At 42.0% G+C, this 21,769-nt stretch overlaps 2 protein-coding genes across 2 annotated transcripts in view; one reads left to right on the forward strand and one right to left on the reverse strand.

The window, feature by feature from the left end:
* Positions 1 to 21,769, reverse strand: part of IFT140 (intraflagellar transport 140) — a 62,184-nt gene that overhangs the window by 39,357 nt on the left and 1,058 nt on the right. Inside the window, exons 2-18 of the mRNA XM_039360720.1 lie at positions 20,982 to 21,138; positions 20,399 to 20,620; positions 19,607 to 19,728; positions 18,616 to 18,758; positions 16,674 to 16,846; positions 16,309 to 16,400; positions 14,231 to 14,337; positions 12,923 to 13,071; positions 11,655 to 11,858; positions 10,637 to 10,709; positions 10,043 to 10,134; positions 8,932 to 9,059; positions 8,258 to 8,375; positions 7,995 to 8,125; positions 5,569 to 5,719; positions 4,512 to 4,643; positions 927 to 1,123 (exon numbers count right to left, since the gene is read on the reverse strand). Of these exons, the coding sequence (XP_039216654.1) occupies positions 927 to 1,123; positions 4,512 to 4,643; positions 5,569 to 5,719; positions 7,995 to 8,125; positions 8,258 to 8,375; positions 8,932 to 9,059; positions 10,043 to 10,134; positions 10,637 to 10,709; positions 11,655 to 11,858; positions 12,923 to 13,071; positions 14,231 to 14,337; positions 16,309 to 16,400; positions 16,674 to 16,846; positions 18,616 to 18,758; positions 19,607 to 19,728; positions 20,399 to 20,620; positions 20,982 to 21,138 (2,391 nt within the window). The remainder of the gene's footprint in view (positions 1 to 926; positions 1,124 to 4,511; positions 4,644 to 5,568; positions 5,720 to 7,994; positions 8,126 to 8,257; positions 8,376 to 8,931; positions 9,060 to 10,042; positions 10,135 to 10,636; positions 10,710 to 11,654; positions 11,859 to 12,922; positions 13,072 to 14,230; positions 14,338 to 16,308; positions 16,401 to 16,673; positions 16,847 to 18,615; positions 18,759 to 19,606; positions 19,729 to 20,398; positions 20,621 to 20,981; positions 21,139 to 21,769) is intronic.
* Positions 19,717 to 21,769, forward strand: part of CRAMP1 (cramped chromatin regulator homolog 1) — a 40,973-nt gene continuing 38,920 nt past the window's right edge. Inside the window, exons 1-2 of the mRNA XM_039360723.1 lie at positions 19,717 to 19,805; positions 21,331 to 21,506. The gene's annotated coding sequence lies outside the window, so the exon portion shown is untranslated. The remainder of the gene's footprint in view (positions 19,806 to 21,330; positions 21,507 to 21,769) is intronic.

Genomic DNA, 21,769 nt, shown 5'->3' on the forward strand with positions numbered 1-21,769 from the left:
GATCAGGCAATAGGTTGGATCAACCTATTTTCCAAAGCACTTGAAGGGAGAACAAGAAACAAAGGATGGAAACTAATCAAGGAGAGAAGCAACCTAGAACTAAGGAGAAACTTCCTGACAGTGAGAACAATTAATCAGTGGAACAGCTGGCCTCCAGAAGTTATGGGTGCTCCATCACTGGAGGTTTTTTAGAAGAGATTGGACAACCATTTGTCTGAAATGGTAGAGGGTTTCCTGCTTGAGCAAGGGGTTGGACTAGAAGACCTCCAAGGTCCCTTCCAACTCTTGTTATTCTGTCCCCTATTGTAATTTTAAAAATTCTGATACCTTTGGCTGAATATTATTGGACAACCTAGCTGCTCATATAATAAATATCCCAACAATTAGCTTTCATTAGTCAAACCTCTTGTATCAGGTCTATTTGCAATCCTAGGAGAACCTTGCTGTGGGTGGAGAATAACAGAAATATACAAGTCCCAGTATCTAGGCAAAGAGGACCAAAACATTCTTTAAAATCTGCAAAACCTATTCCGAAGCAGCTCAGGAAAACGTCTCCTTGATTCACTGGTATATAGAAAAGATGGGAGGGAAACCACAAATGGACTTGCCAAATTCTATTTATAATATCTTATCTCAGTATAGACTTAGTCTTCCTGTAGAGTTGATTGTCTTGTCTAGTTGACCTGACGGAACTAAAAAAAATGTGTTTCACAACAAGCGAAACACAAAAGGAAACAATGAAATAAAAGGCAAATAAATGCAGCTTTCGTAGCAACGCCAGTAACACCGCCAGTCTAAGATCAATTAACGCCACCAATCTGAGGTCAGTTAATCCCTTTTTTCTCCAATAATCATGACATCACACTAGAGAAAATGAGAAATAAGGGGGGGGGACGGGGAGGAGAGAAAACCCAAAACCACCCTACCTTTTGATGAGTTTGATAGACTTGAAGGCCTCATCCATGTCTCCAATGGTTAGGTAGAAGCTGAAGTTAAGCATAGCTTCGCAAGTCATCTTGTCACACTCTTCCAGCCCAATGAAATCTCTCATCGGTCTTCTAGCTACCATCTGATGCAGCGGAACCCTGCCGGGTTCTGCCTCATCCTTTTTTTCAGCTTCCGGCTAAAAAGAAAGTACTAATTACACACATGGCAAGCAAAATATTTGTGATGTGTGTGTGTGTGTGTGTGTGAGAGAGAGAGAGAGAGAGAGAGAGGGAAGGAGGGAGAGAGAAAGTTATGAAAAACAGTTGCAGGAATTGGACATGTCTAGTCTAATGAAAAGAAGGACTAGGACAGAGGTCCCCAACCTTTTGGGCACCAGGGACCGGTTACATGGAGAGAGATTTTTCCACGGACCGGAGGGTGTGTGGTTTTCTGGGTTGCCTGCATCCTGTGGATGGGTTTTTCTTTGTTTGTGTGGACCGGTTGCTGGCATGCTGCGGCCCGGTACTGGTCCACAGACCAGGGGTTGGGGACCCCTGGACTAGGGAGTGACATGATAGCAGTGTTGCAATACCTAAAGGCCACAAAGAAAAGGGGGGAAACCTATTTTCCGAAGCACCTGAAGACAGGAAAAGGAACAATGAATGGAAATTAATCAAGGAGAGAAGCAACCTAGAACTAAGGAGAAATTTCCTGACAGTGAGAACAATTGCCTTCAGAAGTTGTAGGTGCTCCATCACTGGAGACTTTTAAAAAGAGACTGGACAGCCATTTGTCTGAAATGGAATAGGGTCTCTTGCTTGACCAGGAGGTTGGACTAGAAGACCTCCAAGGTCCCTTCCAATTCTGATATTCTGCTATATGTGATAGCAACAACCTGTTCTAGATCAATAAATAATATTTATCACTCAACACTGATATTTCAAAAGAAGCAGCAACTTGATATTCAAACCATTTTCTCAGTACAACTCCCCTCCGCCATCAAACGATTGGTTTTTTTTTTCCAAGTTTTTCTTCCAAATAGTTTACTTTTCAAATGGAAGGTTTTATCTTCAAGTCATTGGGCACAGAGTAGCAGAAATCAACTTTTTCCTGTCTTAACATTTTGGAGCAGGAGTCCTCTTCCTTTTAATAAAGTAGCTTCTTGCATCTTAAATGTCTAATAACGGAACATTTTGAACAAACCATTTATGACTTGAAGACCCATCGTGTTGTTCTAATTGCTTAAACAGAAGGGTGGGGATGGGTGGGCCTCGCCTAGAATAATGCCTGAGACGGCATAAAACGTGGAAGAAAAGGCAGGCTCCAGTGAATTGAATAAACTATTAAGTCATCCATTATTTTTATTATGTGATAAGGATGAGCTAACGGTACTCAGAAGTACAGTACACTAAGATAGCATGTGGGGCTATGCTTAGCCGATTTATAATCATCATCAAGACTAAAGGAAGCAGATTAAACATCCATCGCATCATTGCATTCTTGTGACACAATGCTGATATGTGTGTGCGTGTGTGTTTGTGTGTGTGATGTGTGTGAGTGAGTGATACTTAGCATCCGTGTGGATTCCCGGCGACCGCCTGGACGTGTCCCTGCAGTTTTCTTGGCAAGATTTCAGATGCGCCTTGCCATTGCCTGCTTCCTAGGGCTGAGAGGGAAGAATTGGCTCAAGATCACCCAGCTGGCTTTGTGCCTAAGGCAGGACTAGAACTCACAATCTCCCAGCCAGGTACCTTAACTGGCTCTCGCTGACACTAGCTCTGATCCCTTCCATGTGAACATCTCAAATTCTTGACAGTGACAGACATTAAAGAGAAGACAGCTTGTGTCATTCTCAGGATAGGGGCTTAATGCACAACAGCAACATGGAAACATTTTCACATGCTATGCCCACATTGAGAACTGGAATCAGCCCTTCTCTTCGTTTTCAAGATGTGCTAAACTGGAAGGCATTTCAGATAAAATCCTGCACCGTCACTACAGTCTCGCCAAAAATGAAGTGAAGATTTGGGGGGGACATTTTTCCCAGACAACGACGCAAGTTTTATTTTTTTAGAAAATAGCAAAGGATGGATGCGGACAAGGAAGAGGGAAAACCCGGCCCAACGAAACTAATGAATAAAGAGAAAAGTCACGTTAAAAATGACTTACATAAGGTTTATAGACAGAGTCTTTCCAAAATAACAACTATCGGTTAGCAGAAATTAAAAAAGAAAAAGAAACAGAAATGAGAGGAACAGCAAAAAAATATATTTTGAACATGTATGTTAAAAAAAGAACACAGTGAAAATCACAAACCACACCGTTTTTACAACTGGGTAAAACTAGAATTACACTGATCAGTTGTTTTTTTTGTTGTTGTTTAAGGATCTCACCTACTCCTGCTTGCTTTAGCCCATAGGGGTCCCCAATAAATTACCCCTGAAAGAATGCAACCCCAGCAGAAAAAAGGCCTGCTCATCCTTAAATTATGGTCTGGGAAGTGATATTTTTTACAGCACTGTCCTTTTAAAAAAAATGTATTAGCGTGCCTCTTCCCAGACACAAAGAATCAGGACCAAATGTTAAGTTCCAGTTAAGTTGATTTATTGCTCAAATCTATACATAAGAATCTAGTCAACTAACAGTCAGCACTATAAATTTGTGCTAGTTAAGAGTCAACAGAATTCAAGAGGAGTTGAACTTGGGCTGCTTGTGGGAACATAATGATCCCAGGCTGATTCCTCTCTTGACTCCGCTCCCAGGCTCTGCCTCTCCTGCTACATCTCTATCTTTAAATGGTGCACATTTAAAATATAACTGAATTGTGCCTGAATTGATTTGTTTTCTTCCCATGGCTTTTGAGCATTACTACATCTGCAAACAGTTAACGGCAACTTTTTCTCCCACCCTTTTCTCTTTTTTTGCCTAAAGCACCTGAAGTAATGACGATTATGATAATTCGGTTTCTCTTCCTCCGCGAAGGACGACGACGACAGCAACAAAAAAATCCCCTACGAATTTCTCCTAGGGAGAATCCTTCTTCCTTTAGGACAGGGGTGTCAAACTCAATTTCATTGAGGGCCGCATCAGCATTGCGGTTGCCCTCAGGGGGCTGGGTGGGTGTGGCCAGGGTGGGTGCAGCCTACTGGGTGGGTGTGGATGGAGTGGGTGTGGCCTACTGGGTGGGTGTGGCCAGCTCCACATCATTCGCGTCAAGGGTGCCTGTGGGGGCCTGGGCAGGAGTGGGATAGATCTGAGGGTCTCTGGCAGAAGGGGGTGGGACTAGGGCAAGCGCCAAGGCATGGTCCATTGGAGGAGCCTCACTGTTCCTCTCAGGCCATGCGGAGGGGGGCTTAAGGAGCTAAGACTGAATGCATTTCAGCATAGATGGCAACCACAAAATTGTACCTTGGCTCCCAGCCGGCCTGGGCCAGGGCCAAGGCAGTGGGGGCCGTTCCCTCACTGTTTCCAGGATGGCTTCGTGGGCCACATGAAACCACTTCGCGGGCTGAATCCGGCCCCCACACCTTGTGTTTGACATGTCTGCTTTAGGAAAAGAAAAAAAAAACCTTCTGGCCACTCACCTTTTTGGCAAAGTAATAGTGTGGCACCTCCATGCCCAGGAGAGACTGGTAGGTGGATGGCAACGGAAAACTGTCTTGGAGCAGAAGGCCATGCTCTTCGGTGCTGAAGAAAGATACTATCAGCACATCCATCTGGAAGGGAAAACGGAGGAGGATTTGGGCTTCACAGTGCCATATTTTGGTTTTTATTTTTCGTTTTCACCTGGCAGGGGTTGCAGTTAAGAAACCGAAGGCGCCCCTGTTGCAGATGACTGAGCTAAGGGCTTCCTCTCCTTTGATAGACCACAGGATGCAAAGTTCTACAAGGCAAAACTGGGCAGCTCTGCCACTTAGGAATCGCGGCCTCTGCCATTCGATGGAGAAATCCTTGGGAAAATTCAATCTGAATTTCCTCCACACAGAGTCCTCGACTCACAGCCATTTGCTTAGCGGACAAAGTTACAACGGAAGCATTGACAGCCAATCAGGGGACGCATTCCATTCAAGCACAGAGGAATTATTACTTTTGCAGAGCCTGAAAAACACACTCAGGAATAACAGGAGGAATCCTGGCCAATGTATATATAACGTGTGACCTATAAAAAGTTCCTATGTCCTATTATACTCCCCACAATCAAATTTTAAACGATGTCTGCTACAAGATTTTTGTGAAAATCAGCTTTTTTTTGAAGAAGAAGAATGTCCTAAATGATCTTGAATATCATTAGGATCCTACGACAGCCAACTGGACACTCTCACTGAAGAACAGCTGAGTACAATGTCAAAATAACCAGCTAAACCAGGGGTAGGCGACCTTGGCTCTTTTATGAATCATGGACTTCAACTCCCAGAATTCCTGAGCCAGCCATGCTGAGGGGAAAGAGAGGTTTCCAAGCTGAGCCATGCTAGCTCAGGAATTCTGGGAGTTGAAGTCCACGAGTCATGAAGGGGCCATAGTCCCCCCCATGCTGGCTCAGGAATTCTGGGAGTTGGTCCACGAGCCATAAAAGAGCCAAGGTCACCTACCCCTGAGCTAAACGATCAAAACCTCAAAGGAAGGTAAGAGAAAAAAACATACGGCATTTTCTGACGATTCTTGCTTCTTATCCAATGATTGCTGATTAGGGTCAAGAACTGCTTCACACACAAACAGCCTTGGTTCGTTCTGATCCCAGAAGTGACTGGCAGGGATTCGGTTACATAGCATTGGATAGACAGAGGCGTTTTTCCTATGGAGGCAACAACAATCAATATGGGTAAACCTAATCAATAACCTTCATGCCAGGTCCCCCAAATCCTTATTGTCTTCCTTGCATATATATAATCATGTGCTTTTGTTTTGGGGCCTGCCATTCTGCTGGGGGGGGGAGATATTTGCTTTCACTTGGGATAACTTTTGCTTTCTGTATCAGGCTAGAAACCAGGAGACGGTGAGTTCTAATCCCACCTTAGGTCTGAAAGCCGGCTGGGTGAGTTTGAGCCAATCACCAGGAGATGGTGAGTTCTACTCCTGCCTTGGGCATAAAAGCCAAACTAGAATAGAATAGAATAGAATAGAATAAATGCTGGAAAATAGAATAGAATAGAAATACAGAATAGAATAGAATAGAATAGAATAAATATTGGAATATAGAATAGAATTAGATAATAGAATAGAATTAGAATAGAATAGAATAGAATAGAAATACAAAATAGAATAGAATAGAATAGAATTACAGAATAGAATAGAAATACAGAATGGAATAGAATAGAATAGAATGGAATGGAATGGAATAAAATAGACTAGACTAGACTAGACTAGACTAGACTAGAACTGAAAGGGACCTTGGAGGTCTTCTAGTCCAGCCCTCTGCTCAAGCAGGCGAACCTATGCCATCTCAGACAAGGGACTGTCCACTCTCTTTTTAAAAACCTCCAGTGATGGAGCGCCCACGATTTCTGGAGGCAAGCTGTTCCACTGGTTAATTGTCCTCACTGTTAGGAACTTTCTCCTTAATTCCAGGTTGCTTCTCTCTTTGGTCAGTTTCTTCTCCTGCCTTCTGGTGCTTTGGAGAATAACTTGACCCCCCCTCTTCTTTGTGGCGGCCCCTCAGATACTGGAAGGCTGCTATCTCGGGAGTCTGAGAGAAGACATCTGGCCCTAGAGAGGGATAAAAGGGCTCTGTCCATGTTTAACCAGAGAGATGATTGTAAGGTGGAGCTTTCCATGGTCCTGCAAGGACCAGCTGGCCTCCGGCTGCCTTGCCCCCATTTTGTGCCCTCTAAGGGTGGCTTGCAAAGATCAGGAAAACTGTGCCCATGTTTCAAAGCCGATAGCATCAAATTAAGCAACGGAACCATTGCCAAAATTCATTTTCCACTAGAAGAGAAAAAGAGAGAATCTCTTCTTCACCCCCCCTCCCCCCAAAAAGAACAGGTCAATAAAAGGAAACACTTTTTGAGATTACAAATTAATGCTAACAAAATAACCAATATCACATAAGGATTCCTATGGGTTTGTGTCTGGCAGAGGGAAATATTCTAGGCGTACATTCCATTAAAAACTATTCCAAGATGTTCATGTTTTCTTTGAATCCGTTAGGATAAACCTTTTTTATTTCACAGTGACCTCTGCTGGATCTTTCATTTCACATTAAGAAATTACATTTTTTTTTTTTAAAAAAAAAAAACAAATTGGTGCTCGGAATAGTCTGCCAAGCCATTTTAAGGATGCAGTTCATTTACTAAATGACTAAGCAAGTAAGAGAAAAGCAAGAACTGTTGCAGAGTAAGTTTAATTTGTGTGTGGATTGGTTGGGAACCCCTGCACTAAACAAAGGACTATAAGTAGCAGACTGCCTGTATTAGTCAAGGCCGTGGTTTTCCCAGTTGCAATGTATGGATGTGAAAGTTGCACCATAAGAAAGGCAAAAGAATGGAGGCCTTCAGACTCTGGTGCTGGAGAAGACTCCTGCGAGTCCCTTGGACTGCAAGGCGATCAAAGCGGTCAGTCCTAGAGAAGATCAACCCCGACTGCTCTTTAGAAGGCCAGATCCTGAAGTTGAAACTCAGGTACTTTGGCCACCTAATGAGAAGGAAGGACTCACTGGAGAAGAGTCTGATGCTGGGAAAGATGGGGGGCAACAGAAGAAGAGGACGACAGAGAAGGAGATGGCTGGATGGAGTCCCTGAAGCAGGAGGCGTGAGCTTAAATGGACTCCAGAAGATGGTAGAGGACAGGAAGGCTTGGAGGAACGTTGTCCATGGGGTCATGATGGGTCGGACACGACTTCGCAACTAACAACAACAACAACCTGTATTAGATTCTGCAGTATAAAAGAAAGATGCTGAATGCACCCAAACCAAGCATCTCTTGTCCTGTGTTACAATCCAGCCAGAACTTTGTAAGATTTAGATATGTAAGAGAGTAAATATTTGAAAAGGAGGCATGCTTTTTTAAAAAAAAAAACACACACCCTCATCTATATTCCACAATATCTTTCTCGGAAAGAAATAAAACCTCACTTTTCGGTCTCTTGTCCAAAGGAGAGGATTTCCTTAGCATCTCTTTGTCGACCTGACTCAAAATCAAACAGGGTGATGGTGTCCATTTCAATGTCGTAGAAACAAATCCTAGGGTCAAGACTGCCATCAGCCTGTAACAATTAAAATAAAAGAGACCCAAATTGGATGCAATATTCCAGGTGTGGTCTTGCCAAGGCATTAGAAAGTGATATTAACAAAACTCTCCGGGTTTTCCCGCGAAAGGTGAAGTTGTTCAGACTCACCTTGCTCAGCAGAAGGCTCACTCTGTTGCCGCTTGCGTTGCACTTCACCGACGCGATCCCGAGAGTGCCTGGAATTAGATCAGCCAAGGCCTTGCTATTGCAGTGCACCTTTGCCTCTCTGTGGGAAGACGAGAGACTTAACATGTCACACGGATTCTCCTGTGTTTTTGTTTCCCTACAAAACTGACAATCAAAGAGGGCATTCCAACTGTCAGAAAGAAAAAAGAAAGAAAGAAAGAAAGAAAAAGAGAGAAAGACAGAAGGAAAGACAGAAAGAAAGAAAGAGAGAAAGAAAGAAAGAGAGAAAGAAAGAAAGAGAGAGAAAGAAATAAAAAGAGAGATAAAGAAAGAAAGAAAAGAAAAAGAGAAAGAGAGAAAGAAAAAGAGAGAAAGAGAAAGAAAGAAAGAAGAGAGAGAAAGAAAGAATGAAAGAAAGAGAGAGAGAAAGAAAGAAAAAAGAGAGAGAGAAAGAAAGAATGAATGAAAGAGAAAGAAAGAAAGAAAAAGAGAAAGAGAGCGAGAAAGAAAGAGAAAGAAAGAAAAAAGAAAGAGAAAAAGAAAAAGAGAAAAAGAGAGAGAGAGAAAGAAAGGAAAGAAAGAAAGAAAGAAAGAAAGAAAGAAAGAAAGAAAGAAAGAAAGAAAGAAAGGGAAAGCTTCATAACGAAGCTATATACCTGCGAGAAAGATCGAAGATTTTAAAGTGAGACAGGTCGGTCCCCACCGTCAAGTAATTCCCGCAGACGTCCAGAAAGCAGGGACTGCCTTCAGATTCGGAGAAGGACAGCAGCTGCTTAACGGTGCCCTGGCAGAAAAGAAAGCAGAAGGCTTAAACTAGGCCTTGGTGGTCCTTTGTCCTATCCTGACAAAGATCTTGGCAGCTTTTTGCAATTTTTCCTGACCTGACGGATCACCAGGAACTAGGGAATAGGGCGACAGGATAGCAGTCTTCCAATATTTGAGGGGCTGCCACAAAGATGAGCGTTTCAAGCTATTCTCCAAAGCACCAGAGGGAAGGACAAGAAACAATGGGTGGAAACTGACCAAGGAGAGAAGCAACCTGGAATTAAGGAGAAACTTCCTGATAGTGAGGACAATTAACCGGTGGAACAGCTTGCCTCCAGAAATCGTGGGCGCTCCATCACTGGAGGTTTTTAAGAAGAGACTAGACAGTCATTTGTCTGGGATGGTATAGGTTCTCCTGCTTGAGCAGGGGGTTGGACTAGAAGACCTCCAAGGTCCCTTCCAGCTCTATTCTATTCAGAAATAGCCTGCTGATATAAGTAGCCTCCAACTTTCATTTAGCAAATATTCAAAGCTACGATGGAACCGGAAAAAAAAAGCCTTAGGGCAGACCTCACACTTCTCTCCATTGCAATATTCCCCTCAGTCATGTGACAAAAATTTGGACACTTGGCAACCCACGTATTTGTGACAGTTGCCGCATCCTAGGGTCATCTGATTTTCATGGGTAATTTTCCCAGCTGTCTGGGGAAGCCAGATTCACTTAACAACCATGTTACTAACAGTTGCAGTGATTCACTTAAGAGCTGGGGCAAGAAAAGTCATAAAATAGGGCAAACTCGATTAACAGCTGCCTTGCTTAGCAATGGAAATTTCGGGTTCAGCTGCGATCGTAAGTTGAGGATCACCTGTACTGTTCACTGGCCAGACAATATGGGCAGAACAGTCTTGTTCGAACTACAAACACAGTGGCATAAGTCCAAAGCCATTTCCTCAGGCAGGGGGCTGTAACCGCCACCCTTGAATGCCGGCTTGCTTGCTTACCTGCCAGGTGCGAACTTGCACCCGATTCGGCTCAACGGTGTAAAGGTTCTCTTCATGCATCGCCAGCACAGGGGATTCACAGAGGAAAAAACCTGGAATCATTCAAAGGAACATTCTTACCACCGCCTTAATCTTTTTAATTTGTACAACTAAGAGCTTCGTCGAAACAGGCTGTAAATTATACGAGTCCTGAATGCTGTCCACAAAAATAAAATAAAATATTAGTAATCTTTGCTTTTAAGATATGATAAGATAATCTTGATTGGCATTTTTTTCTGCGAACACACTGGCGCATATTAAAAAATGAAACTCTCTAAATATATAATAAATAATATATGCATGCGCTCACACATATATATATATATATATACACACATAAACACACATACATACACACACACGTACGTATGTGTGTGTGTGTATACACACATACACACACACACAATTAATCACAGTCCATTTGGAATACATTTTAGTGCAGAAACATGCCTATTTTCACTTTTCTTGCCTCTTTTGATAAAAATCCAAATTATTGACCTTTTATATTTTTTCCTAGTAAGCACAAGATATTCCATTCAAACTCATCCAACATACCTGAATTCCGTAAAGTGGCAGCCGAGAGTTCAAAGATAGAAATTTGCTTTCCATTCCAGAATGCTACAGCGTCCTAAAAGGCGAAATCCAAAAGGTCGCTAAAAATCCATTTTTCAAACTAATCCAGACCTCAAAATGTTATACTCCTCCTCTAGGGCCAGCCAATATATTGTAATTTCCATATGGTGTGCAGCCTTGCTTTCAGAAGCATTATCTTCCAGAGGAATTTTTCAAGGACAATAACAGCTCCTGGAGTTGATGCTACAATCCTGGCTGTATCCCGTATAAAATTGTAGAACTCTGCCTGGACTTAAAATCTTTATCTCCTAGAAATTTAGCAAGCTAAATGCCGTTTATTCAGCTTTGGGGAAGTTAAGTCTATTAATTTCAATTATTATAGTTTTTGTTTTACCTTGCTGGGCACACAGGCAAATTGTGTTTCTAGGTATTGCTATTTTTACTTTTTGATTTCTATAGCTGCCCATCTCAACAAGTGGCAGTGTACATATCATTCTATATCATATGCTATATATTATTATACAAGGTATCGTTCTTGTTTACTACCTAGAACACAGAACATCATAGAACATTATCAGAGTTGGAAGGAACTTCCAATTTAAATGGAGCATGTGCTCGCCTGCTGCTTGCACAAGTAAGAATGCAGGCATGTGCACTTGCTGGCTGTTTCTGCAGCCCAGTTGCAAACTCTTCACAACCCACAGGTTGGGGGACCCCGATCTACTCCAACCCCCTGTTCTATACCATGTCATACAAAAGGCTCCAGCCCCCTTTCTTTTATGGTGGCTTCCCTGGATACATATTCTTTGACACATATAGGAGAGACAGCATGGAAATCTTTTGGGGTCCCACATTAATACCCGTTAAGAGGGAACTCCTGAAAATCAAGCTTGTCAGATGCTATATTTTTTTTCTATCCTGCTCTATGGAGTAGAAAGCTGTCTCTCATCCTCATCCCCCGAATCAAGTCAGCGGGTACATTGATCTGATGGAAAAATACCTTGGTTGCCCACACCCCGTTCACGTGCATATCGATACGGAGGTTATCCATCATTTTGCTGCTGAAGCTGGTGATGTTGAACAAGTTGGGGGAAACCTGGACCACTGCCATTTGCTGGTGGAAGTGGGAAGCCATGGCTTGCTCTCTTAGGATGGCTACTGAATTGGTCAAGTTCACTGCCAGCAGATTCTTTTTTGAACTCCACTTGAAACAGGAGGAAGAAAAATACAGTAGGATTCCCCAGTCAGCTTTAGTGAGAAAATGCATTTTGTTTAGAGGCTTGGACACTTTAAAGAAAACATTTTAAAAAAAAAAGACAAATATTGATGACTTCTTAGACTTCCTAATGTATCGCTTCTCATGTTCTGCTTGAGTTACTGTGATGTTGCACTGCACCTTGGAGGGAGGATAACATTTGGGGAATTAAGCAATTATATATCTATATCTATCATTATCTCTATCATCTCTATCTTTCTATCTATCTCTTTATCTATCTCTCTATTTATCATCTATCTAGCTATCTTTTATCTTCTAATCGATCTATCTATCTACTAATCTATCTCTCTATCTAGCTTCTAATCTCTCTATATCTTTCTATCTATCTACTAATCTATCTATCTACTAATCTATCTATCTATCTATTTATCTATCTATTTATCTTCTAATCTCTCTCTCTCTATCTACTAATCTATCTATCTATCTATCTATCTATCTATCTATCTATCTATCTATCTATCTATCTATCTATCTATCTATCTACTGTATATATATTTTAATGGTGTACAGGTAGCCCTCCACTTACAACCATTTGTTTGGTTGAAAAAAATTACTAATGACCGGTCCTCACACTTATAACTATTGCAGCATCCGCACAGTGACAGGATCAAAATTTGGGCACTTGGCAATCCGTGTGTATTTACAACAGTTCCGTCTCCAGGGTCTGGCAATTGCCTTTTCAGGTTGCAAAAGGGGATCACGTGACCCCTGGGACGTTGCAACCGTCCTAAGTACATGCCAGTTGCCAAGTTGCCTGACTTTTAATCATGTGATCGTGGGAATGCTTCGAACGTCCACTAATTAAGCGGATGTTCATAGGTTGAAGGCTAGCTCTGTGTGATATGTCCTAACATCCTCTTGTCTCTAGCGTGCACACCTGTGCAAAGAAGCTCCCTCTGGGTATCCTTGATGGGGGACCTGCACCTTTTTGGCACTTGGGTGTGGCATCTAAGTAAGCCAAAGAGAAGGATCGACTCTGTCTGTGATTTTACCTCGATTTGAATGATGCTCCCCTCAAGCTCAGTGGGTGTCTGAAGTTTCCATCTGTCCTTGCCTTCCAGGGACCAGGTGGTCTGGCTGGAGAACGGCACTTTCCTCCACATAGCTATTCGCCCTTTGTCAGTGCCAGCCGCTAGAAGACCTGCCAAATGGACCATACTAGATCTGGTTAATTATGCCACCAGCAGCGCACTCCCACGCTCTCTTTCTGCCCAACCTGCTAGCCTTTCATCAAAGCTCAGGATGAATAAATAAAAAGAGAGGTGAAGCACAAGAAAACAACACATCTTAGATGACCAGGAAAGCTGCAAGGTTGACTCCCAATGGCTAAAATCATTATCTTCCAGGAATGTATAAATGTTGTTTATAAGAATCATTTCCCGCTTAACGGCAATGTAAGACAAAGGACCAGTTTAAAGCAAACAGCATCTCATTCCAACTTTACTACCTAAGGCCAGATTTTACGAGCGAAAGGGAGAGAAATAATCTCTTGTTATTTCTCTGTTAAGAGAATCTATCAAGAAACAGGCAAGGAACATTCTAATTCACATGGTACTTGTTAAAAGTTTATTCCTTTAACCAGGGTTCTCCAAACTTGGCAACTTTAAGACTTGTGGACTTCAACCTCCAGAATTCCTCAGCCAGCTGAACTTCCCAAGTCTTAAAGTTGACAAGTTTGGAAACCCTTGCTTATAATTGTATGTAGTTTTATTCATTTATAACAAAAAATGTGAACATACAAAAGCAAATATTAGGTAGGGGACAACAGTAGAAAAAGGGAAAACAAAAAAGGTGTGAAGAAAAGGGGGGGAAGAAACAAAAGGTACTGACTTCCAACTTTCTGTTGCAGTAAAATCAGACATTAAAATCAAATCTCAACTTTTTACATTTCTAGAGTAGTATGCACTAGCCATTTCTGTATTGGCAAATCAGTCTAATCGGTAAAAACCCAAAATCATGATATCACTTTTTTTCCCTACCTCAAGCATAAAGTCCAGAAGTGGTTTCCAAGTAGAAACAAAGGGACTTACGTTCTTTTCTTTGATCAGCACAGTCAATGTGACCCTCTTTGCTAATTTCATCAGCTGGAAACCTGTGCTTTAAACGTTATTCTTCCGCAACGCATCTCCCTCTACATATAAATGCTTTCTGGGCTGTGTATATTTTGTCTTCAAGCTGTCCCCTTATCAATGTTAGTGGGACTAATTTCCGTAGAATAAATTACCTCTGAAATCAGTGAGATTTTTTTAAAAAATGGGTAATTGAGATGCTAAAGGTCAAAGCAACGCAATCTTTTGTACCTTTGGCATTGCAATATGACACACAATGGACACTTTCTCCGATTTCAAAGCCTAGCTGTTCATCCAGAGAAAGGACGTAATTCTCACCCCGTTCCAAATCCCAGAACCTATAGAGAAGGTACAAGAAATATATTTAATAAGAGACAATGCTTTAAAAAAAACAAAAGGCTTTATTGCAAAACCCGATGCTACTCATATTTGCTTTTCTGCCTTGCCTTCGCAGTTTGCCATCTTCTTGTTTTGTATCAGGCTCTGTGAGAAACCCTTTGATTCACTTAAGACTACTCTACAAATAATCACAGCAATGGCTAAACGATACCCATCCAGTAGTTGGCCTACGGCTCAAGATGTGAAGCAGGAGGTGAAGGTATCAGTCCTTTAATTTAAAACAGATATTTCTTGTACAAAATTCTTCATGTCTATTCTCTCAACACTGCTCCTAACAGATCTGTGACTTTAAAGCAGGGGTCTTCAAACTTGGCCCTTTTATGACTTGTGGACTTCAACTCCCAGAATTCCTCAGCCAGGCACTCCCAGGAATTCTGGGAATTGAAGTCCACAAGTCATAAAAGGGCCAAGTTTGAAGACCCCGGCTTTAAAGTCAATAGGACAGTAATTTTATCCAAGCCAATACAGCAAGTTTGTGTCACAGGAAAATGAATTGCCAGGTTATGCTTTTTCTATAGCAGCTATTTACATATTGACTCTCTGGAAAGAATGGTTTATGATCAAGCTATAGAGTCCAAGCAGGTAGGATCTGAGTACTGGTTTCTTTTCCTGTTTATCCCTCAAGATTGAGAAATGCTTATCTGAAAAAGTAACACAACTATGCACTAGGAACAACCTATGTGAAGCCACAGCATTATGTCTCACCCCAGTTCTATCTGGCCACAAGGACGTATCAATTCAATTCAATTAATCAGTTCAATTCAGTTTCATTAGCAAATTTCTGACTATCTATCTATCTATCTATCTATCTATCTATCTATCTATCTATCTATCTATCTATCTATCTCTATTTACTGTATATTCCGGCGTATAAGACGACTTTTGAGAGCGATGAAACAGCCTCCGAACTCGGGGGCGTCTTATACGCCGAGTCGTCTTATACGCCGGAAATAAGGTAGTTTCTGGCGTATAAGACGACTTTCTAGGCATTCGACTCGGCGTCGATCATCTTATGCGCCGGAAATGACGTTATTTCCGGCGTATAAGACAATCGATGCCAAGTCGCATGCCTAGAAAGTCGTCTTATACGCCGGAAATAACGTTATTTCCGGCGTATAAGACGACTTTCTAGGCATGTGACTCGGCGTCGATCATCTTATGCGCTGGAAATAACGTTATTTCCGGCGTATAAGATGATCGACGCCGAGTCGCATGCCTAGAAAGTCGTCTTATACGCCGGAAATAACGTAGTTTCCGGCGTATAAGACAATCGATGCCAAGTCGCATGCCTAGAAAGTCGTCTTATATGCGACTCGGCATCGATCATCTTGCGACTTGGCGTGATCGTCTTGCGACCCGGCGTCGAACTCGGGGGTCGTCTTATACGCCGGGTCGCCCTATACGCCGGAATATACGGTATCTATCCATCCATCCCTCATATTTAGGTTCCGCCTATTTCCCTCACAGAGGGAGGGAGATTGCATTTGAGGCAGAAGTCATGGTTTCAAAGAAACTCTGGTTAACTACTAAGCAAGCCACATTAGCCATATTTTACCTAGCTGTGCAAGCAAAAAGCGGTAGTGAGTTCCCAGGACTTCTTACAGGCACCTCTTTGCTTTTAAATCTAATGCAGCATTCAGAATACTTCAAGGTGATCCAGGCACCTCCTTCCATTATATATTCAAGATGGACAGCATTTAATATTTATTTGTTATGTATATATAGGGGTGTGGGTCTATACATATGTTGTACATAGTATGTTTAGGTGGGTGTCATGTATGTGTTTCAGTCTGAGAGCGGGCAACTAAATTTCATTTTTGATGTGTGCCGTTGTGCCCACAGTAAAAAAAAATGACAATAAAGGTTATCTTATCTCTGATCTTATCTAAAAGACCCAATCATTTTCTTACCTGAGAAGGGGTTCACCTGTCGCAGTGATAAGGAGGCTATGATCAATCAAAATGATATCAGCAGGATGACTCATCTTTCCACTCAACTTGACCTGGCAACAAAAAAGCATTCAGCACGCAAAGTTATTGAGTTTAGTCCTCTTTCAAAGATCGTGGTCCAAATAAGCGATGTGCACTGAAATAAAAGGGGCTGACAATTTTAAAAAGCGGTTCAAGGTCTGTGCTCATAAATTATTTCGATTCTTCAATTCCAGGTATGTATAATCAGTGGAGCTCCAGGGTCCTCGAGGCAGCTTGTAGACTAGCTAGAAGCCCCAATAATTAACTTTTTGGGTGAGTAACATATCACACAGTCTACTTCCTACCTTCAGAAGTTCTTCTGCTTCTCCTTCAGGAGACATTTTGTGAAGGGATAAGAGGAGAGCCTCCGTTATTACTACTAAGACGTCTCTTTCCATGAACAACATTTTTTGGACTGAAGTTTCGATAATCAATGCTTGGCTGGTCTTTCCTCTGTCACTCACATAATGCACAGTTCCTGCAATGGAAACAATTGTGTAATTAGCTCGGCCCTCGAATGAAGCCCAGGCCATCCCAAATTTGGGATCTGAGGGTAGAAGAGTAATCTCAAAGTGAGTGGAATCAGCCTATGCATTTTTCAAAATGATGGAAAGAAACTGAATGGAAGCAGCAACGTGTGACGAAGGTTACAGTTATGGGAGACTGCGAATTCAAGTCCTGCCTTAGCCATGAAAGCCGGAGAGGTGATCTTGGGCCAGTCACCAGGAGACGGTGAGTTCCGGTATTACCTCAGTTGTGAAAGCCAGCTGAGTAGTCTTGGGCCAATCAACAGGAGACGGTGAGGTTTAGTCCGGTCTTAGACCTGAAAACTGGTTGGTGGCTTTGGGCCAGTCCTTCTCTCTTGGCCCAATCCACCTCACAGCGTTTTTGTGGTGGGGGAAATGGGAGGAGGAAGGTATCTTGGGTCTGTTCACTGCCTTGAGTTATTTGAAAACAATTTTTTTAAAAAATGAAAGACTAAAAATAACGACTAAAAATAAAAGGGAGGCCAAGAACATAAAGGCTGAAAGGAATCCACAGAGACTCTACAGAAAGTGGCATTGTTGTTGTTGTTGTTAATTGCGAAGTTGTGTCTGACCCATCACGACCCCCATGGACAACGTTCCTCCAGGCCTTCCTGTCCTCTACCATCTTCTGGAGTCCATTGAAGCTCACGCCTACTGCTTCAGTGACTCCATCCAGCCACCTCCTTCTCTGTCGTCCCCGTCTTCTCTTGCCCTCCATCTTTCCCAGCATTAGGCTCTTCTCCAGTGAGTCCTTCCTTCTCATTAGGTGGCCAAAGTACTTGAGTTTCAACTTCAGGATCTGGCCTTCTAAAGAGCAGTCGGGGTTGATCTCTTCTAGGACTGACCGGTTTGAACGCCTTGCAGTCCAAGGGACTCGCAGGAGTCTTCTCAAAGTGGCATTATTCACTGCCAATATTAAGAGTGTGAACAAATAAGAAATTACACGTGACCAATGCAAAGAGCTCTCAGAATGCCTTCTTTAGATCACAAAAGCCAGGAAGAACTTGCCAAATTTAAAACCATGCATCTAATGTTTACCAACAGGGGAAGCTGTGAGCTTCCAAATTAACGGCCACAAGAATTTCATGGGGAGTAAAGTTTATTTAGCTGGTGGCAAAATCAGCCAGATGTTCAGAGAGGGGTTGGTTTTTTAATCCACCTATGAAGTCCTTCCCAAGGACCTGAGAGAGGCAGATGTCGATGCTTTATGGTGTTCGAAGTATCCTGGCAGGATGTCAGCTGTTCCAAGTCAAGCTGCCTTTCGTAATTGACAAGACGGTGAATTTGTCAATGTCGGTGGTGCTCAGGTGGCATTGTTTGGGGATTTACAATAAAGATGATAAACAATAGGCAATATTAATGTACCGTATAATATAAAGTATTATATAAGTAGGCTTCAAAGGTCCTTGGTGAGGCTTGTAGAAATCACAAGAGTTAACTTTTTTCTAAGTAATCCTAAGTAAGGAAGCCTTTAAATATTTATACAAATATAAACCATATAACATAAATGCAAAGAATAAAGACCACCCTATACATTCCTGTTTTTAAAAGCTGCTTTGGTCTTACCAGTGCTTTTTTTCTAAAAAAAAAAAAAAAAAAAGATGCCGGAACTCACACACATTATATAACCCGCCTTGCCTATCTTATAAAGTTCCATCCAAAAAAGGTGCTGGAACTCCGTTCTGGGTGTTCTATGAGGAAAAAAAGCCCTGGGTCTTACCGTCAATCACGCTAACGAAGAAGGACAGGCCTTCCTGGGGTCCCATTTTGAGAGGCAGCCCCATTCCAGATTTCCTCCAGTTAAACATATCCAGGGCCTTCTCATCACCGCTCACTGCAGCTTTGGCGAGCTGGACCAAATCTCTGCAGGTTAAGAACAAGACATCTGAGATGTGACACCCTTTGGATTTACAAGACTAGCTGTAACTACCTGTTACAGGTAGCCCTTGACTTACAGCCGTTCATTTAGGGACTGTTCACAGTTATCACAGCTCTGAAAAAAGTGGGTTAGGACTGGGTCCTTACACTTACGGCGGTCACAGCAGCCCTTAAAGTCTTGTGGTCAAAATTCTGGTGCTTGGCAACTGGGCCTGTATTTAGGATGGTTGCAGTGTCCTAGAGTCACCGTTTTGCAACCTTCCCAGCTGGCTTACGACAAATAAAGTCAACGGGGGAAGCTGGATTCACTTAACAACCAGGGAAAAATGGTCATATAACTGGGGTGACTCACTTAACAACCAATTTCCCTAGCAATGGAAATTCTGGTCCATAACTGTGGGTTGTAAGCCAAGGACTACATGTAAAGAAAAACCACTTAACGGTAAGAGGTTTCTCCTCCCCCCAGTCTAGAGAACGCCTAGATGTTTTTCAATATTAAAGGCTTTTTTTCCGATGGGCACTTAAGGCATCACACAAAAGGAAACAGGAGGCCTCCATTGGATTTTAAACAATTTTAAGCTGTGCTGCAAGTAACAACGTAATTTTTTTTTAGACAGTTTAGGAAGGCCGACGGAAAGACGATGAAAAAATAAAAGATTTCAACCTGAGGACGAGGCTATAAAAACAGATCGTGCTAAGACAAAACAGAGGGAAGGACGTGGGACATCACCCATACATCACGTGGCACATCACCCGTACTAAACTTTCAAATTTTTGCTCCAGTGGAACTTAGTATGAACGGACAGAAATTCTGGCCAAAGTTTCATACTTACTCTCCAGGAGGAGGTGGGCGAAAAATGCAGAAATTAAGGTGTTTTCCATACTCGTGTTTTAACAAAGGGGGACCTTGGACTCTCCCCCGCTGATCCATCCGCCACAAGACGAGAACGCCCAGCTGCAAAAGAGAAAACTCGATTAAGGTTTTCATAGGGACCAGTTGTTCTGCCATTTGCGGTCTTGGTTTGTCTTGAGGTGAGCTCATAACTTCATCGATAACTTGATATGGAGAAGCAAGTTCTCAATAATTGGCTGTACCTAAGAACACTAGCCAAGATATGTTAAATGCCAATTCTCACCATCTTTTTAGAACAAAACAGCTCATGATTTTCTCATCTCATACGTCAAGGGAATCCGGTGTATAGGTAGTCCTCGGCTTATAACCGCAACTGAAACCAGAATTCCCGTTACTAAGCAAGGCGGAGGTTAAGTGATGTGGGCTGATTTCAGTTCTCTTTTTTTGCCACGGTTATGTGAATCACTCCAGTTGTTAAGTGAATCACACGGTCACTAAATGAACAGCAACAAAGAATGGATGTTTCTGAATTTTTAAAAATTATAGATAATCCTGGTAATGTATCACTCAAGTCACATGATTTAACCTTCGGTTTGAAGGTTGGCAAAATAGAATAAAAAGCCTTGGAAAAACGTACCTGACATTATCTCCCTTTATAGGTAAATGAAAAATCCTCCTCTACAAAGGAAATTTCCATAGCCTGTGTTAACGAATAATAGATAGACTATGCATTGATGTGCTATTCAAAAACCCTTTTGATTTTGCTGCTTACTTTATCTCCAGAAACAAGACGTGTTCCATTGGTACTCCAGTTCAGGATGGAAATATCAGCATTATGGTTGGAGGGCACAGCATGATGCTCCTTGTCTTGTTTGTTCACTACTACCACATCTCCCATCTCGCAACCCACGGCCACAATCAGTTTGGAGGGGTGCCAACTGAGATATGTGACCCGAAAGTTTCTTTCCAAATGTGCGTCACCCACATACTCTCCCTGGGGGAGGAAAAAAGGAAAAAGAAAACAGCAGATAGAAAGATAGATAGATAGATAGATAGATAGATAGATAGATAGATAGATATAGACAGAGACAGACAGAGAGACCAAGAGAGAGAGAACAGCATATTTTATATACATATATTCATACATACATATATATATATATGCTAAACAGGTGTTTCTCAACCTTATCAACTTTAAAAGAGGTGGTCTTCAACTCCCAGAGTTCCTCAGCCACCATCAGCTGATCAAATCCTTCAATACATCTGTGACTCTCAAATGTATGTACTATGCAATTAATGCAAGTGCCTAGCACTTTATTAGCCCAGGACACAACCATTAGTTTTCGAACACTTGCCTGTTCTTGAAAAATATCCACGCTACCGCCAGAGTTTGCATTAATGGATGCAACAGCCAAAAGTGGCTGAAGACGGTGCCATCTGATGTGGGTGTGGGGTCCACAGGACTCAAGTGCTTCTATTCGATGATCAATGTAGACCGCCATAGTCAGATGCCTATGAGACAAAGTATTTATTGTATAATCAGCTGAAGAGTGAGAGACAAATATGAGACTGAAAGGCAAATTATAGGTTTAAACATAAACTGAACAAATAAAACATGAATTTTCTTTGCACATGGAAGGAATTAATCCCACCCATTATTTAGCTCTTAATATATATTTTTTTCTTTCTCTATCCTCCCACCAGGAGCGGAAGGGAAAATGCACAGAGGGCAAATTCTTGCTGTCCACCATTTACATGCAGGTTAAGAGTGCTCCAAGTGAAATGTGGGAGAAATGAAGCCTCTGGGCAAGCAAATTATACAAATCATGATCCATCGTAAGAGTGCTGTTCCTGTTCAAAGCTGTTCTGAATCATCTGCGGTGAGTGGCCATATCAAATCCAATCAATTAAATTAAATGTTGCAGTTATTTGCATTTGAAAGGCGAGGAGGTGGAAAGCAGACATTTACATTGCCAGCTATATCATTAAAAAAAAAAAAAACCTAAAATCTCCTATCAGTCAACTCCCCAGTCTAGCCTATAGCCCCAAGATTTCCTGAAGGTATCTTGTCCAAATAATAACTACCATAGATTTGATTTGTTTAAGGAGATTCTCTGTCATCCAGGTCATGGTTGTCCCAAAG

Source organism: Crotalus tigris, unplaced genomic scaffold (genome assembly GCF_016545835.1).
Source record: "Crotalus tigris isolate CLP2741 ecotype Arizona unplaced genomic scaffold, ASM1654583v1 scf7180000019173.45859301935:6455823, whole genome shotgun sequence".
Lineage (NCBI taxonomy): Eukaryota > Metazoa > Chordata > Lepidosauria > Squamata > Viperidae > Crotalus > Crotalus tigris.